At 33.3% G+C, this 19,374-nt stretch overlaps 1 protein-coding gene across 10 annotated transcripts in view; it reads right to left on the reverse strand.

Moving 5' to 3' along the window:
* Positions 1-19,374, reverse strand: part of LOC114332935 (transmembrane protein KIAA1109 homolog) — a 168,874-nt gene that overhangs the window by 48,809 nt on the left and 100,691 nt on the right. For 7 of the 10 annotated variants that reach the window (XM_028282734.2, XM_028282733.2, XM_028282728.2 and 4 more), the window contains 12 exons: positions 17,421-17,921; positions 17,040-17,363; positions 15,352-15,623; positions 14,857-15,007; positions 14,115-14,371; positions 10,753-10,930; positions 8,984-9,195; positions 8,531-8,921; positions 6,531-6,722; positions 5,834-6,224; positions 5,636-5,773; positions 1,203-1,253 (listed from right to left, as the gene is read on the reverse strand). In XM_028282734.2, the coding sequence (XP_028138535.2) occupies positions 1,203-1,253; positions 5,636-5,773; positions 5,834-6,224; positions 6,531-6,722; positions 8,531-8,921; positions 8,984-9,195; positions 10,753-10,930; positions 14,115-14,371; positions 14,857-15,007; positions 15,352-15,623; positions 17,040-17,363; positions 17,421-17,921 (3,058 nt within the window). The remainder of the gene's footprint in view (positions 1-1,202; positions 1,254-5,635; positions 5,774-5,833; positions 6,225-6,530; positions 6,723-8,530; positions 8,922-8,983; positions 9,196-10,752; positions 10,931-14,114; positions 14,372-14,856; positions 15,008-15,351; positions 15,624-17,039; positions 17,364-17,420; positions 17,922-19,374) is intronic. The other 3 variants (XM_028282737.2, XM_028282736.2, XM_028282729.2) reach the window with 1 other exon arrangement.

A 19,374-nucleotide genomic window follows, 5' to 3' on the forward strand; every position in this document is an offset into this window, starting at 1 on the left:
GAACCACTGGTTAAAATTAAATATTAATTATATAGCTTTTAGTTAGGTATATTAGTTGATTAAGAGTTAAAAACTAAATCCACAAGGAAAAGAAAATTTTTCCTGTAGTTGGCTGTATACCATCAATCACAAAAATTTTAAAAATTCTTTGTAAAAGGTATAAAATTTTATTAAAATCCCTTTAAAGGGCTACATCACAACAAAACGTTTTCGATTTTATAAAAAAATCATCATCAGTGTTAGACAGATTAGATGCTAGCTGAGCCACCAAAGAAAAATATTCGGGTAAAAACCCTTTAAATATAACATGGATGCATTAAAGGTGCATACTTAAATAAAATGCCTTATGATGGATACATGGCAACAAGGATAATGCCCTTAGGTAATGTATTGAATTTTCCAACACGTGGGATGCAAATTGAGTTGTTTACATTCCAATGACAATGAGTTGCCATTAAGTCACAAGAAATAATAAAAAATCCTGGATCCGAAACATCAGAGATTTCACCCACACAACAGGGAATGGCTTAATTCATCAAGCCCAGAAAAGAGAGAAATTTGTCATATTGATCGCCAACCTCAAATAGCGAAGACACTTAGGAGGAGGAGGAGGAATCTTTTGGGAAAAATGTACAGTCGGAAAAATGAAAGAATACCCATGAACGATCACATCAATCACTTATTTTGTATTTGCTGTCTTTTTCTATAAATAACAAACTTTAATTATAGAAAAAGCCAGCAAATACAAAATAAGTGATTGATGTGATCGTTCATGGGTATTCTTTCATTTTTCCGACTGTAATAAGTATATTAATTAAGTCATTACAAAGGCAGGTGGATCACACAATATATTGGGACAATATAGGAATACTCACAACTAATAATATTTAAAATAAACAATATTATTAACCCCTCCCAATATGACAATTATTTTGGAACTAAAATAGACAACGATGAATAAAAAAATAAATATCATTATGTTTATTAGCGTTGACTGCATTGTATCTAATATACATAAGATTTTATCTACAATATTTATTAAACGGACAAAAAGCCGATTAACGTTATCCATATTATTCGATAATAAGTATTACCTTAAAATCTGTGTAGTGTGTTAGCAACAAATACGAAGCAATATTTAATTGTATTAGACAAAACGAGACATATTTGTGAAACCACATGCTATCAAGAAAAATACAAACCTCTCGTTACTGTCATAATGGCAACTAGGAACTACTACTAAAGACTTTGACCTAAAGAAAGTAAGAAAACGAAACGGTGAAAGTGCAGAAAATAAATCAAATTTATATATAAAAATCCACGAGGAAAATAAATTCCTGTAGCTGGCTGTATACCATAAATCACAAAAAATGGTTAAATTCCTGTGTAAAAGTTACATTTATAAAAAATCCCTAAAAAGCGCTAAAAACCACAGAACGTTTTCGGAATAATAATTCCATCATCAGTGCTTAACTCCTAAAATAAGTATAACTTATTACAAGACAAACGTGAATTAAAATTTTGACAAAATATTGAAAATTGCAAGATGGTTATACTTACAGGTTAAATTACATGCCTGTGCCACCAAAATATTTGGGTAAAAACCCTTGAGTTGTTATAAAGTTTCTAAATTGTTTACATTATGTACCGAGTGTCCCAATAATAATGGCTCTCGGCCATATCTCAGGAACCGTTTATAGTACAACTTTGGGGAAAAAAATTGATAACAAAAGTTGCCTCGGGAAAAGTCTGGAAATTATTTTCATAATTGTAGGTCCACCGCTAGAGGGCGTAATTGAATATCGAAAATTAAAAAATCTAAATTTTACAAAATTTACCTAATGAAAGGGCATTGGAAATCCATTCATCGTATTCTTCATAAAATTCTGCGCATATTTGAGTTCACAAGTTGAAGTCCACCTTTGCAAGTAAGAGGTGGGGGTGAGTGGGAACCTTCTTATAAAAAATGGCTGTAAGTCCGGTTCTGATAAATCGAATTTTGCATACTTGGTCTTGTTGAAAACAGCTCTTTTTCGTCAATGTAAAAGTCTTATTTTCGAAATAGCCTAATAAGTAATATGCCAGCTAGTAGGCGTTATTTAATTATTTTCGGAAATCTAGTTTTCTTTGGAGAATATTAAATACAAGTATGCATTTTAATCCTGTATTACAAAATTAGACCAAATTAGCAACGTAATACCGAAAACAGCATGTCGATACCTTTTTTCTATCTCGAGATATTTTAAGAAACATGTAAATTTTAAGCAACTGTTAATGTCACCGGTAAACGAAATTAAGGAAAAGTAGTGTGCTATGGAAAAAAACAAAGAAACATTTTCCAGATGTAAACGTATATAATTAATTAAACCAACAATAACACAAACAACACTATAAAATATAACAAAAAAATAAAAGCAACTACTTACTTAGTGACGACTTAAATGTTCAAATTGTTGCCCATCATTTTCGATGCAAGCATTTACCCTTTCAAGAGTAGATTGAACAGCAGTCTCAATTTCTGCTTTCGCAATTCTTTGAATGGCGTTTCGTATTCTCTAGATTCTAGATCATGTTTTCTCGAGTAGTGAGCCTAGTGGCAAAAACAAGGTCTTTAATCCGTCCCCATAAATAAAAGTCAAAACAGTTAAATCTGTTGCTATTCAATCTACTCTTGAAAGAGTAAATGCTTGCATCGAAAATGATGGGCAACAATTTGAACATTTAGGCAGTCACTAAGACTAAGTAAGTAGTTGCTTTTATTTTTTGTTATATTTTATAGTGTTGCTTTTCTTATTGTTGTTTTAATTAATTATATTATACGTTTACATCTGGAAAATGTTTATTTGTTTTTTCCAAAGCACACTACTTTTCCTTATTACCGGTGACAGTAACAGTTATGTTTAAAATTTACACATTTCTTAAGATATCTCGAGATAGAAAAAAGGTTTTCGGTATTATGTTGCTAATTTGGTCTAATTTTGTAATACAGGATTAAAAATACATACTTGTATTTAATATTTTCCAAAGAAAACTAGATTTCTGAAAATAATTAAATAACGCCTCCTTGCTGGCATAATACTTATTAGGCTATTTCGAAAATAAGACGCTTACATTGACGAAGAGCTGTTATCAACAAGACCAAGTATGCAAAATTCGATTTAGCAGAACCGGACTTACAGCCATTTTTTCATAAGAAGTTTCCCACTCACCCCCACCTCTTATTTGCAAAGGTAGACTTAAACTTGTGAAATCAAATATGCGCAGAATTTTATGAAGAATACGATGATTGGATTTCCAGTGCCCTTTCATTAGGTAAATTTTGTAAAATTTTGATTTTTTAATTTTTTTATATTCAATTACGCCCTCTAGCGGTGGACCTACAATTATGAAAATAATTTCCTGGCTTTCCCGAGGCAACTTTTGTTATAAATATTTTTTTTCTCAACGCTGTACTATAAACGGTTCCTGAGATATGGCCGAGAGCCATTCTTATTGGGACACCCGGTACATTATTATTCCTGGATTTAACTTCAGGCATCACAGGACTCTCCTCACTCGGGTTGCAATGTCCAGAGGATAGAACCTCACATAACGGACTTTAAATGGCAACTAAATTTCATCAAGGAATTTTTGAATGATGTCAATGTACCACGAAAAACTGGAATTGTATGTATTGTTACTTCAGCAAAAAAAAATTTATAGTGATATTAAATATCACTATAAATCTTAAATTCTTTTGCTGAAGTAACAATACATACAATTACAGTTTTTCATGGTACATTGACAGCCTGTTATTGACATCATTCAAAAATGTCTTGGTGAAATTTAGTTGCCATTTAAAGTCCGTTATGCGAGGTTCTATCCTCTGGACATTGCAACCCGAGTGAGGAGAGTCCTGTCAAGCCTGAAGTTAAATCCAGAAATATTTTAAACATCATCATCATCATCATCATCATCATCATCATGGCATCCACACTCCCAGCGGAGTGATTGCCGCCCTCTCTTTGGGCTCTTCCGATTCGTTTGTCGCGGTGAATCAATCCGCATAAACATTTTCGTTTTACAATTGGTTGTGTGACTTGGCATCTACAATTTTTCTCCATTAGTTCCTGTTTTTGCTTATGGTTACCCATTCTCTGACTCCTATCTTCTTAAGATCCTCGACTATCTGGTTCTCCCATCTAGTTTTCGGTCTTCCTCGTGGTCTGCCTGATACAGGTCTCCATTTGGAAATTTTCTTGATGACGGCTTCTGAATTTCTACTTTCTATATATCCCATCCATCTGAGTCTCTGTGCCTTGATAAACCTGACTATGTCTTCTCCTTTCAGAAGTCCTCTTACTTCGTGGTTCATGAGTTTTCTAAATTCATTATTACCTAAGTTTAGTGGGCCTGCTATCCTCCGAATTATTTTCCTCTCTAGGATCCTCAATCTTTCTTCCTCTTTCTGGGTCAGACACATTACTTCAGCACCATATGTGATTACTGGTCTAATTGCTGCTTTGTAAATTTTCAGTTTCGTATTCTGAGTAAGCTTCTTATCTTTGAGAAAGTTATTTTATTTCCAGTAGGCTCTGTTTCCTGCCTGGATTCTTTCACTGATTACGACTATCATTAGTTCCATTAACTGAGATTCCAAGATATTTAAAGTGTTCTACCTTTTCAAACTCATATTCACCAATACTTAAACTTGTCACATTAACTGGATTTTTTCTTGAGCATATTAGGTATTTTGTTTTGTTTTGATTTATTTCTAAACCCCTTTTGGATGCTTCCTTGCATAACTTCGTAAATTCTTCCTTTAAAATGTTCAGGTTTCTGCTAATTAATGCTATGTCGTCAGCATACGCCACAATTTGCGACGTCGATGTTATAATTGTACCTTTTATTTCTGTAGCTCTTATTGTTCCTTCTATTGCGACATTAAATAATGACGTTGATAGAGAGTCACCTTGTCGTACTCCACTTGCTATTTCTATATTTTTGGTGATACCGTTATCTGTAATTATTGTTGCAGTTGATCCTTCCATTGTCATTTTCGTAAGTTTTATAAGTTTCATTGGTATATCTAGGTTTTTTATGTCTTCTATTAGGTCGGGTCTTGTTAAGCTGTCAAAGGCTTGCTTGAACTCTATGAAAAGGATGTGTAAGTCGATATCATGTTCGTAACATTTTTCAATTGACTGTGTGATTATGTGAACTGCGTCTATTGTTGATCTTCCCTCTCTAAATCCGTGCTGGTAGTCTCCTATTTTAGTTTCAATGATATGAGAGCTTTTGTCTGATTAGTGCTGTCAATTTTAAACATCACACCTCTTTAATAACATAATGTAAGCAATTTAAAAACTTATAACATTTAAAGGGTTTTTACCCATATTATATCTTGGTAGCTCAGGCATGTAATTTAACCATCGTGAAATTTTCAACCTTGGTCAAAATTTTAATTCACGTTTGTATTAATTAAATAAGTTACACTTATTTTAGGTAATAAGCACTGATGATGGAATTATCATACGGAAAACGTTCTGTAATGTAGCCCTTTTTAGGGATTTTTTATAAAGGAATTTAACTATTTTTTGAAATTTATATATAAAAACCGACGATATTTGGTACACTTTTAAAATAAATGAGATACCTGTCTCTTCCTTCGGGCATCGCGCTAGGAACGACGAATGATTTGGACCTAAATGTTGTAGGTTTTGAACCCAAACCAAATTTTCCTTTGATAGATGAAGCCCTCACGCTTTGTCTTCTTAGTTTTTGCAACATGTCCCTGTAATGAAAGCATATTAAAACTAATGTCATAGAAACTATTTTAATTAAAAGTACAAACCTTCTGAAATCTTTATATACCATAGTTTCCAACTCTTGCAATCTTCTCATTTCCATTTCTATAGTACCATGTGACGCACCTAGAGACCTCAAATCGTTGATAATTTTTGCTTGTTCGTTCATTTCCTTTTCGATAAGTTTTGACCTAATTTTGTTATCTATATTTGGATCGAACATAAATGCAGGTAAAATGCTTTCCTGTGATGCTCTTGTACCATCTCCAGGTTCATTGTCATCGCTGTCATAGTCTAATGGGATTCCTGTTTCCTCAGCACCTGTCAGCATTGTTAAAGTATGGCCCAATGCCGATAATTGCTTACCTACGTTGGTATCTAAATGAATGTCAACGCCTTCCATCTGCCATTGTACATTGAGGAACCATTTTGCATTTTCTACAAATATATTTATATTTTTATTGTCATATAAGGACACACAGAAATCTTGGAAATTCAGATTAAATTAATTTTACATGTGTTCGATTAGTTCAATGACAAACGTGATATTAGAAAAATAATTGGTAAACGAGAAAATGTAAATGTTATCGTAATCAAATAGAGATTTACTGTTTTTGACCTTGCAAATCACATATTTAAAAGCGAAAAAAGCAAATAAACAGTTCACATTTCAATTCGAGTGCAAGGATGCCTGACGCCATTCGTAATGTAAGTATTATGTTTACGTGTAATGAAGGCACTCACCATTTGGCTGTTTGGCAGCTATAGTTCGACTGCATACCTCATACGTTCCTTCGCTTACCACACATAGATTCATGATTGACGAATCTGTCATATCTGGTTTCCAGTCATCCAAAGAGTTTTCAAAGTCGTCGGCAAATCGGAGACAAAGGTTCGTAAATTTACCTTTGCTTACAAGAGAACCAGAATTGCATGCTGAAATATAATTATATTGTAATCATTTTATTACTAAATTGAGTATTGTTAATGAAAGACAGAATATTTTAATTAATATATTGAAAAATACTTCAAATAAGAATAGTAGCTGACTGAGTTGTAAGGAGTGTTGTAAAGAGAAATTACAGCTATGAGATGATCATTTAAAAATATTATGGGAAACAAACTTACAAACAATCAGCGACAAGAGGAAAGGAAGGGGGAAGGAAATTGAAAAATTGTGGAGTAGGAGTAAGAGTAATTTGAAATTCTAAGTGCAGGAAGGGAATTGTTTAATTAATTGATAATAAGAAGTAGTGGCCATACAAGTAGAAGGGAGAAACATTTTAATGGTGAGTAATGTGTATGGTTGGTCTAAGGTAATGTTAGTTGGTAATTAGTTTTGGAGAAGAAAGATTGTTGGATAATGGTTAGTTAGGGTGAAGCAAGATCAAATATAACAATAAGAGATGCATAAGGCTTATTAATAAATATTTTATACACAGGGTAATAAAAAGTAATAACTACACTAAGCATCAAAATTAACGCACCACCTTAAAAACGGGACATTTTTGATGTCTTGTATTTCAAAAAACCTGTTTTCCGATTTTAGTGATTTTTTTAATATGTTATAGCTTTATTCTTCAAGAATATCGATGTAATAATATTGTTGATAAACAGATAAGTGTCATTGTATACCGGGTGTAACAATGATAGTGTGTTTTTTCCTCAGTTTGTAACACCCTGTGGAATATTCTAGCGTATATAAAATATTGAAATTAAAACTCAACTGTAGCCTTAGGCTTTCTTAATATTATGCTTTTCGATTTATTCGCTTATGTTGGATAATAAAAAAGTTATGTACTTTAACAACTAGCAACGTTCTTCATCAATACAGGGTGTTTTTAACTAAGTGCGACAAACTTTGAGGAGTAATTCTGCATGAAAAAATAATACCGTTTGCTTGATAAACATATGTCCGCAAATGCTTCGTTTCCGAGATACGGGGTGTTGAAATTTTTATTTCAAACTGCCAATTTATTTATTGCTCTAAAACCGGTTGAGATATGCAAATGAAATTTGATAGGTTTTAAGAGGTAGTTATTGCGCATTTTTTGGCATACAATTAAGAATTTTATATTCACCATTGGCGTGCATACGAGTAATATGACCGGGTAATATGACCCTTATGCAAGCCAATGGTGATTAAAAATTCTTAATTGTATGTCAAAAAATGCCCAATAACTACCTCTTAAAACCTACTAAATTTTATTTGCATATCTCAACCGGTTTTAGAGCAATAAATAAATCGTCAGTTTGTAAGAAAAAATTCAATATCCCGTATCTCGGATACCAAGCATTTGCGGACATATGTTTATAAAGCAAATGATCATTATTTTTCATGCAGAATTACCCCTTAAAGTTTGTCGAACTTATTTAGTAACACCCTGTATAAGAAAGCCTAAGGCTACAGTCGAGTTTTAATTTTAATATTTTATGTACGCTAGAATATTCCACAGGGTGTTCCAAACTTTGAGGAAAAAGCAGACTATCATTGTTACGCCCGGTATACAATGACACTTACCTGTTTAGCAATAATATTATTACATCGATATTCTTGAATAATAAAGCTATAACATACTAAAAAAATCACTCAAATCGGACAAGAGGTTTAGGAAATACAAGACATCAATATGTCCCATTTTTAAGGTGGTACGTTAATTTTGATGCTTAGTGTATTATTGTATATTTCATAATATAGTATAATAATATAAGATACACTCAAATCATATCAAACTCATATTTACCGGATATACTAGTATTCTCCAAAGTAATAACGACCGCTCCTCTATTATCGTCATAAACATTTCGTTGGCTCCAGTTAGCTAATGGTAGGGGATTAAGTGGGAGACAGATTCCCATGTCCTCAACAGTAAGTTGTAAAAACAAGGTACCAACATATGGCCCACTAAGTTGACTAGTCAATTGCCCCAGTTGAAACTTTTCATAAACTTGTTGAGTTGCATTTAGAACTTCTTTGTTCAAATTGGCTCTTTTCTCATTCCAATAATCGTAAGCGTTTTTGTAATTTAGCCATACCAAAATAGCCTTGTCTACTGCTACGGGTTGTACGTAAATAAGCGGCCTTTTCAGCGTAATCAGAACGACTTCTTTATCTTCACCCTCAATTAGTTCATCCTTAAAACAAAAAATATAAATGATAAATTAAAAATATTTTTAAATAAGCAGTGGTTACTAACTTGAAAAGCATTTCTAAGAGCAATTCTTGTGTTAAAGAAAGCTACTGGTTGATATTCTATATCCGCTTCCTCAAAGACAGCATTCCGTATCAATTGACCTAGAGAAAGGTTTAAATCAACTTGAGCTTTTCCAAAAAGTCTAGTATTTGCATTTTTCTTTGTCGAACCAGACAAATTTTGAACTCTATTGGACAGTTCTAGAACAACAGCACCTGAAACAATAACGTAAGATTACTAAAGAACCAATTTATTAATTGTAACAGTTCGAAGTTTTAGATCCGAAGAACTACAGACTTCTACTGGAACCAAGTTCGGGTAAACAAACCAAATTCGTGTTTTCTAAAACTTGCAAAGCAAACGAATGATGATTTAGAAGAAGATGAGGGGGAATCTAAAATTGCATTCGATTACCTGCCTATTCATCTAGGTAAAAATTCCAACGGACACAGACATAGCGAGGCAAGCCCTAGAATACACACCACATGGAAAGAGAAGACCAGGTAGACTCGTACAAACGTGGAAAAGAAGTGTCAAGAAAGAAATTAATGCTATTGGGAAAACCTGGGCAAAGATCAGTGCAAAGGATATGACAGAATGGAGGCAGACAGATGAAGCCCTATGCTCCGCATGGAGTGAAGAGGAATAAGTAAGAATAGACAGGTAGTGAAATGCAATTTTAGATTCTCCCTGGTCTTTTTCTAATTCATTGTTCGTATACTTTGCAAGTTTTAAAAAGCACCAATCTGGGTTTTTTACCATAACTTGGTTGCAGTAGACTACCGTCCTCAAATAAAACGCGGTATGTGCAGCCAACTTAAAACCGAGAAATCGGCTCTCAAAGTTTTTTTCTCAGAACTCTATATGTTTTGACAACTTTTTAACGCAAAACATGTTCTAATGATAGTTGAACATTATTTAAAAATATATTCTTAAAAAAAATCATGCTTTTATCAAAGCTGTAAATAAAAAGTCATATACCGCGTTTTTAATTGAGCACCGGACATATTACTGGATCAGAAATAGTGCCGTATCTGCATTTTATTTACAAATAGGATCTTTTACAAGGAAGAATAGTTACCAAAAAAGAAAAATAAATAGCTTATAATTGTTTATTAAACACGCAAAATACCTACATGTCATAAATGTTCAAAATAAGAGGTCGCAACATGAGTCTCGATAAAAACGCGGTAAATGCGCTGTGCTTAATTAAAACGCGGCAAGTACATGATACTCGCTAGTACATACCGCTTTTTAGTTGAGTACTCTGTAGATACCGCATTTTAATTAAGCAACTATTGAAATTTAGCACATACGGTATATTCCAATTTGTTTATTTTGGCAGTAAATAAAATGATACGGCTTTCAGACACTGCAGAAGCATAAATAGGGTCACAAGGAAACCACATAATATGTGGTTTCCTTGTGACCTTATTTATGCTTCTGCATAATATATTATAGCAAAAACTCGATTTTCAATCTTTTTGCAGATACCGCGTTTTGATTGAGGACGATAGTAGAAGTCTTTAGTTCTTCGAATCTAAAACTTCAAAGTGTTTTAAGTAGATGTCGCTACAGCGTCTGTATGCGAATTACATTGTATAATTCGGCAATGGGAGACAGCTTATTTTTCTTTTCGGTTCAAAGTAGACCATAAAGCCTCTCTGATGATCCCTAAAGAAGGTGAAACATATCTAAGAGGATGATGGTTACCTCTGAAACGGATTTAAATATAAGCTGTCTTTCATTTCCATATTAATCTCTATCCATACCAGTCTCCAATCTTACAGCTGAGCTCCCTGCTGTTGTCGCAGTTAATTGCATCCTCTGCATTTTAATTACCAATGAAAATAATAATCTGGTTACACTGGAATGTTCTTCAGAATCTTCCAACCATATCGGCACTGGCCTTTCTCCACCATAAACTTTTTGTACAACTTCGTTAACCTCCTAGAAAAATACATGCCGTGTTTAATAGAAAGTTAACTGAAGAAAAAATATATGTTTGAAAGGTTTGTTTTTTTATTTTGCTCAACAGGCCATGTAGGCCCTGAGCGTGAAATACACAATTACATTTTTTTTACTATATACAATATTAATTTGTCTATTAAAAATACATTATATAAATATATACATATATAGCTCTCATTTTACAGTTCATAGCACATCCTTGTGTTACAATTTTTCTTGCACTCTTCTTACCACTTCTCTCCATTCTCTTCTGTCTAATACCTTGTTTCGCCAGTTATGTATTTTTAATTCACGTAAATCTGCTTGGACGCTGTCAAACCATCTTTTACGGGGTCTTCCTTTCCTTTTTTCCCGACTGGTTTCCTGTTCAATATCATCCTGTTCATTCTGTGATTTTCCAATCTTTGCACATGTCCCAGCCATCTTATTCTATGCGCCTTTATTATTGCGGTGATTTTTGGTTCCGTATACAGCTCTTCCAACTCTTTATTTGTCCTTCTTCTCCATCCTATTTGTGTATCTATGCCTCCGTAAATTGATCGGAGAATTTTCCTCTCCCATCTTTCTAATCTTTCTTCATCTGCCTTACTCAAAACCCATAATTCAGCTCCATATACAACCGCAGCTCTAATCACTGTCTTGTAAATTCTTTCGTTTGTTTTTCTTGAAACAAACTTAGACTTCATTAGGGATCTCAGCATTCCGTATTTCTGGTTGCCTTTTGTAATTCTGGATTCTATTTCTTTATCTTCATGTCCATTTTCCTTTACTTTCACACCAATGTAGGTAAACTCTTCCACTCTGTCAAAACTGTATATGTAATCTTTCTCAGCTTGTATTTTTATAAACTCTTCATTGTCTTGATGTGTATCCCCCATTATCATGTACTTAGTTTTCTTTTCGTTTATCTTTAGGCCAAACCTATTTGCTTCTGATCTTTTTCGCAATTATTTTCAATTCTTTCTTTGATTTTGCTAATATTGTTAGATCATCCGCGAAAGCTATACATTGATGTTCATTTTTAAATATGGTTTCTTCCATTTTTATGCTGCAATTCCTTTGAAAGGTTTGTATTTTGAAAATAATTTCCGTATTACGAAGTATAAATACAGCATTTCAAGTTTTGCAGTTGTGGTCAATATCTGGTAAACATTTTATCCACTGTTTTTTATTTTCCTACATAACCTCCAAAATCGATATTTCTAAATATACAGCGTCAAGAAGCTTACATTGACGGTATTGTGACATAAACAACAGAATATTTAATTATTTAGAAAGCAAAAGAAAGCGAAAACCTTCAAAATGGCATTTTTTTAAATGTTTCTATAATTTGTTACTTGGTTTCTATAATTTCTAATAAAATTGCAAAATAAATATGAAATTTCGGTTTTTTTACATGTTAATAACTTTTTAAAAAAATAAACTTAGAACCTTCATATTACATGGAATGTTGGGTCTTGTCTTATGGTGCTTAAAATATGCTCAATATAAATTCCATCCTTGAACTGAGAATCTGAAATACGCTTCCACAGCTGTTATGATCTCATTATTTGATGAAAACCGCTTTCCACGTATGAATTATTTAGGTATTGAAACATGAAAATCGCTGGGAGCTAAATCTGGTGAATACGGTGGGTGCTCAAACACTCCAACAGTTATTCCAACTTTAATTCATGTATTTTAGCCATTGTCAAAATGCTCATATGACATGGTGCCTTATCCTGATCAAAATGGATTTTTTCCTTCTATAAACTGGGTTTTTCACGATTTTTTTCCTTCAACTAGTCTACAAGGTTATAATAATGTTAAGAATTTATTCACAAACATAATTCCTTTCGCATCCTAAAAAACTGATGCTAACACCTTCTTGGCCGATTTCTGGACCGAATTTATTTCGGTTGTAAAATATGTAAAAACCAAGTTGACACCACTCTTTAGCCAATTTTTTGGATTCAGGTTCATGGTGATTAAACAAAGTCTCAACCATAGTGATGAATCGATGCAAAAATAACTTTATCCTTTCAAAAATGCTTTAAATGTTGCCGAGTAAGTCGTATACGAATGTGTTTTTGTTCCATTGTTAGCAAATGACGCCCTTCGTTAAAAATTTACAAACATTCGTTCATAAATTTCCTTTGTATTTAAACTTTCCAAAAAAAAATCAATCACTGCACTGTAGGTACTTGAATTGTTCCATTGGAAAAAAAAAGAATGTGTGTGTACTTTGTACGCACGTAAGCAGTTGTACTTCTATTATATGATTTCAACGAAATAAATATACTTTAAACAGTTTATTTTTATTTTATTTAAATATTAAACTAATTTTAATGCTTAAGTACCACTTTCCAAAAATAAAAAAAAAAGAATAGAAATGGTCCGGATTTGAACCCAAGACCTATCGATCTCTAACCGAATGCTCTACCAATAACGCTATGAGCTCTGTTTACATAGTTTCTCGGACATAATGACAATTCACGGTAACAAACAGACGAAGTGAAATATAAATAAAAATGTTTTAATAATACTACTTATCTTACTCCCGAGGAAGACAAATCCAAAGACAGAAATTATAATAAATATATTTACTAAAAACACTAATATATTTTTTTCACACCTTTTCTGTACTGATATACACACAACTTAAAAGATTTAGCAACTTAACGCCATACTGTCTGTGTGTGCATGCGCGCAGGATAATCAAAATTCACCCCCAATCGCGCCTAAAGAAGTATAACTTCAAAAATACTGTGATACGTTGATACTAAATATATTGTAAACAAAGAATGAATTAACCGATTGAAATGAATCTTCACGTAGGTTCATATAAAGAGAATACTAAAAACAGCAACACCCTCTCTTCTCAAACCGCAAAACTTACTGAACACTCTATTATTGGGAAATGTGTTTTGGTATACTGATTAACATAACATACAGGCGGAAAAATGAAAGATTACCCATGAACGATCACATCAATCACTTATTTTGTATATGCTGTCTTTTTCTATAAATAACAAACGTTTGTTATAGAAAAAGACAGCAAATACAGAATAAGTGATTGATGTGATCGTTCATGGGTAATCTTTCATTTTTCCGACTGTAACTGTTATTATGTTATTATTGTCATATACTAATATCTTCACATATTAGTTACCAAATTACTTACTTTCATAAATACTTTCTGAACAAAAACTAGATGATTTAAAAGATCAGTGGTAAGGCTATGTTCGAAGACGCCTATATCGGCATTTGCATTTAAATAACCACCCTGTCTAAATATAACTCCTTCTGGACCACGATGTCCATCCCTTAGACCACTTGCTGCATTTTCAGGAATGTATTCGGCTACAACATGAACAGCTGGGAGGGCAATACTTGCTTCTGAAGGGAGATTTGTGTCTGCTTTTTCGTTTTGGTTATAACCTAACAACAAAAATAAAAAGATAACTAAAGATAACGGTCTTTTATAAAACATATATTTTTAATTACACCTTTTTGAAATAAATAAACTTAAGTGAACGTAAATGTAACGTAATGTAAACATAATGTAACATGTAATGGAAAATGCAATGTAAAATGTAATGGAAAATGCAATGTAAAATGTAATGAAAAATGTAATGTAATGTAAAATGTAATGTAAAACGTAATGTATAACGTAATGTAAAATGTGATGTGAAATTTAATGTAAAACGTAATGTAAAATGTAATGTAAAACGTAATGTAAAATGTAATGTAAAATTTAATGTAAAATGTAATGTAAAATGTAATGAATGTAAAACAAAACGCATATAATCACTAAAATTTCCGTCATATGCATATGCAGGATCCAGTGTTAAGTTCCTGCTTACTCAAGTTCCGCTGTAGTACAATAATAAAATAACTAATAAATAAAAACAAAAGATATTTACCCTGAGGTAGTTTGGTAGTAAAACTCAAAGAGTGGTGTGGTAAATCAATCGTGAATCGGGCTTTACTTCCAGTAAAACCAGTACTGTTCACTTGGTCCATTTTGTACTGAGCTTGTAAGGATGGTAAAAGAGCTGCCGTTATACTTAAACTCTAAAAGATAATAAAATATAGTTATAGAAAAAAAATATCTTTCAAAATATCGCTCAAATGTATAAAAGTCTGAATGACTAGGCAGAATGACCTCAAGATTTAACTATGATAAAAGGGGTCATCACAGTGCAAGTAATGTAAAAAAAATGGTTCAGCCGATGAGATGGTAAGATAAGAACGAGAAACAGAAGTGAATAGCGCACAAAACAAAGAATCTTAAATGATAAGATGGTTTGAAAACCTGTTGGCTGGTTTAAACCTGGGCTAAAATATAGTAAAAAAGAAAATTATCCAATGTTTAATTTATTATTTCCCGGTAAAATTATGATTAAATGATTATTTACCTGTAAAATTACAGAAAACTGCATTACTAAAGGCTGTAATAAGCCCTGTTCGGTAACATTGGTTTTATTAAATGTTGGACTGGGTACTGGTTCATCTCTGACATGATGATTTGGAGAACTTTGTTGTTCATCTTCCATGGGTAATCTAGACAACCTGCTAGACGTTCTCGTTACTCTTAATTCCTGTAAAGTAGAACTTAACTGCTTGCTTCCTCTAGTTACCATTCCGTGTAGGGCTACGGGATGTTGGGGAATATCGACATTGACAGCCCCTTTAAAAATTTTCAATTAATAAAAATATTTAAATATACTTTTAAGAGGAAACAGTAGCGATCAACAGGTAGCGAAAACGCGTTCCAATATTTTTTCGAGATATTTGGCACACATATTTGTAATATAATAAAGAATGGCGGTACAGAGCCCAATTTGAAAAATACATTAATATGTGAAAATTACTCTGTAATTAAATCATCATCATTCTCTTTGCCTTATCCCTATGCGGGGTCGGCTTCCCTAATTGCATTTCTCCACACAATCCTTTCTTCTTCACTGCCCAACATTCAGTTCCGTACATCATAGCCGGTCTTATGGCTGTTTTATAGAATTTTCCCTTCAGCTTCATTGGAATTTTTCTGTCACACAACACACCACTCGCTTCTTTCCACTTCATCCATCCAGCCCTAATTCTACTGCATGCATCTCCATCTATTTCTCCATTACTCTGTAATACCGATCCCAGGTACTTAAAACTATTGCTTTTTACAATCAGTTCACCATCCAAAGATACTATTTTATTTGTAGTAACTCCATCTTTAAATGAACATTCCAAATACTCTGTTTTTGTCCTACTAAGTTTTAAACCTTTTTCCTCCAGAGCTTGCCTCTTGCCTCCACTGTTCCAGTTTTTGTTCTAAGTCTCTTTCACTATTTGCTACTAACACTACATCATCAGCATACATTAAGCACCATGGAATGTTACCCTGTAGTTTCGCTGTTATCTGGTCCAAAACTAATGAGAATAAATACGGACTAAGCACAGAGCCTTGGTGCAATCCTCCTTTCACATGAAATTTATCAGTCTCTCCCACACCTGTCCTAACACTAGTCGTTACTCCCTCATACATATCCCTCACAATCTTTACATATTCACCAGGGACTCCTTTCTTATTGAGTGCCCACCACAGAATCTCTCGAGGAACTCTATCATATGCTTTCTCAAGATCAATGATTAAATACAATATTAAAAAAACGAGCCTGTACCGCCATTAAGAAGAAAAAAAAAACTACACTTTCTTCAAATAAACTTTTTTATCCGATTCCTAGATTTTGTGTCATTTTGGAACTACTAAATTTTTTTATTTCATTAGTAGGTAGTTCCAAAATGACACAAAATCTAGGCATCGGATAAAAAATTTATTTGAAGAAAGTGTTTTTTTTTTGTTCTTCTTAATGGCGGCACAGGCTCGTTTTTTTAATATTGTATTTAATTACAGAGTAATTTCCACATATTAATAAATTTTTCAAATTGAGCTCTGTACCGCCATTCTTTATTATATTAAGAATACGTGTGCCAAATATCTCGAAAAAATATTCAAAATTACAGCCGCAATCTTGGAACGCGTTTTTGCTACCTGTTGATCGCTACTGTTTCCTCTTAAGTTATTAAAACAATGTAAAGTTTTCCTTACCAACTGTTAAAAGTCCAGAATTTTTGTCTTTTTGTCGCTTAGTTATACTAGAGTATAGCGCCTGAGATTTTCCTATGGTCACTTTGACGACGGTTTGCTGATTTGGTGCCACACCTTCAAGTAGCACGATCATGGTCCTTCCAACTTGGCCAGTTAAAGAACATTCTAAAATTTGTGGAATCGATTTTTTACGACATGTTAGGGAAGAATGAAGACTAGTAATTTCGGCTTCCAATTTTAAACCAGAAAGGGTAGCTAGAAGTCTCGTTCTGTGAATTCTGGCTACTCCAAATACTATTAGTTTCGTATGTTCATTAGGCGACCCTAAAAAATAAAAAGTAATACTTAATCATTATATTTGTTCAAAATTAAACCACTTACCTTTGGATTTCTGGCTGTCTTTAGCACTATTTACGTTAGGATTGGTATCAGATTTGTCCATGTCGTCAGTTGAACGTATCTCTGTTAAAATATCGTACTTCCTGCTACCTTTGTAATGTTCAGATATGTCATTTGCCCCAATAGAAAATCTATGTTTTATAGTTTTAGTGTCAGGCATGTTAGCGTACAGCTCTAATAAATAATAAATAGTCTTCCAACATCTTCCCGTACTTTTATCAGAAGAAACCGTGATGTGGTCAAGAGCTGAACCGGAAGGACTGGACATGGTCATAGGCGTCCCAACTCCCTCGCTCAAATTGACGTAACCTTTCACTGTTTTGCCCGTTGATCGCAGTTTTTGAGCAAAACTTTGTGGCCGAGATCTGATGCTGGGCGAGGGTGAGATTATTGGCTTGTGTTGTGATGAGTATGATCCGGGATCTGATATTTTTAGACTGAGTTGTTTCGAGATGTCTGTAGTGGGATAGTGTATGTCAGAATCTGGAAGTAAAATATTCATTAATACAACTACAACTTCGTATAGTTGACTCTAATACACTTCAAATCCATGCTTCAACTTGCAACGATCCAAAAAACCTTTTAAAAAAGTTTTAACTCACGTATTTCAATGCTCATTCTGTATATAAGGTTTTAATATGCGCCCTACAATATTCTTAACTTCGAAGTGATTAAAGAGTGGTGTGAGTTTTTATTGAATCTCACCCCAAGAGTGACGAAAAGGGTTTAATTATTACCTTTTGCCTAATTGGACATAGGTGAATATTTTAGGACCACACGCATATGTCCCAAAACATAGAGTCCTTCGATATTACCAAACTAGTGAACTTTTAGGGCGAATGGTTCTGAGAATTTATTTGGTCTGGTTTTATAATTACTAATAAACACGATATGAAGGATTGTGCAAACGAGAAATAAAAGTGTTAAGCGAACAAAACATTTATTAACAACAACGAGTTTAACAAATATGCGGAATTAACGATAAATTGTCTTCATAGCGAAAGAGACAGAGATTATTTAATCTAATTATTGAGGAGAACGTGTATTTTCACGACGAAAAGAGGAGCACACAACGCTAACACCTCGCCTTAGAGAGGCTGGCGAGAGACTTCTAAAATTCTATTTAAATCACTGCTCACTGCATTAATATCTTAGTTTACACTTTTCTGCCTGAAAAAGGGCCACACACATGTTATTCTTCTTTGGCAAAGCGACATGCCTTTTACCCCGAAGACGATAAATAAACAAGCAAACATATGTCCGTTATCTTTTGTGCCTACATAACACAAGCTTTTTAGAGAACTAAAATATATTTTCCACCCACATACAGATTGTCCCAAAAATTTTCAAGAGAGATTTACATAAATGCAAATTAATTTAACTGTTGTTTTCACAACAAAGAGTTTAAATATCTGAGAGGAACAATCACCGATGACCACAAAATATAACGAGAAGTTGAAATGCGAATAATGACGGGAAACAAATCTTTCTTTGCAAACTAAGTCAAAACTTCTCTCACGAAGTGCAAAAACACACATGTATAAGACCAGCAGTCGTGTATGGAAGCGAAACATGGACGCTAACAAAAGGAGAAGTAAATAAATTACTGGTATGGAAAGGTCTGTAGGACGACCTAGAAAAAGGTGCAAAGATGCAGTCAGAGAAGATCTGGAGAAAATAGGAGTGAGATAATGGGAAATAGTGGCATAGGGCCGACAAACATGGAGGGCAATAGTAAACGCTGCAAAGACTCACGAGTAGTTGTAAAGCCATTGATGATGATATTACAATTTTATGCATACAGTTTTACATCATGAATTACTATCTGGATCCTAAATAAATTATAAATAATTAATTTAAACAAATGATAATAAATTTTGTAATGACGAGGAAAGCAGCTTATACTTTGTTTAACATTAATGGGCATATTATATTG

Source organism: Diabrotica virgifera, chromosome 2 (genome assembly GCF_917563875.1).
Source record: "Diabrotica virgifera virgifera chromosome 2, PGI_DIABVI_V3a".
Classification (NCBI taxonomy): Eukaryota; Metazoa; Arthropoda; class Insecta; order Coleoptera; family Chrysomelidae; genus Diabrotica; species Diabrotica virgifera.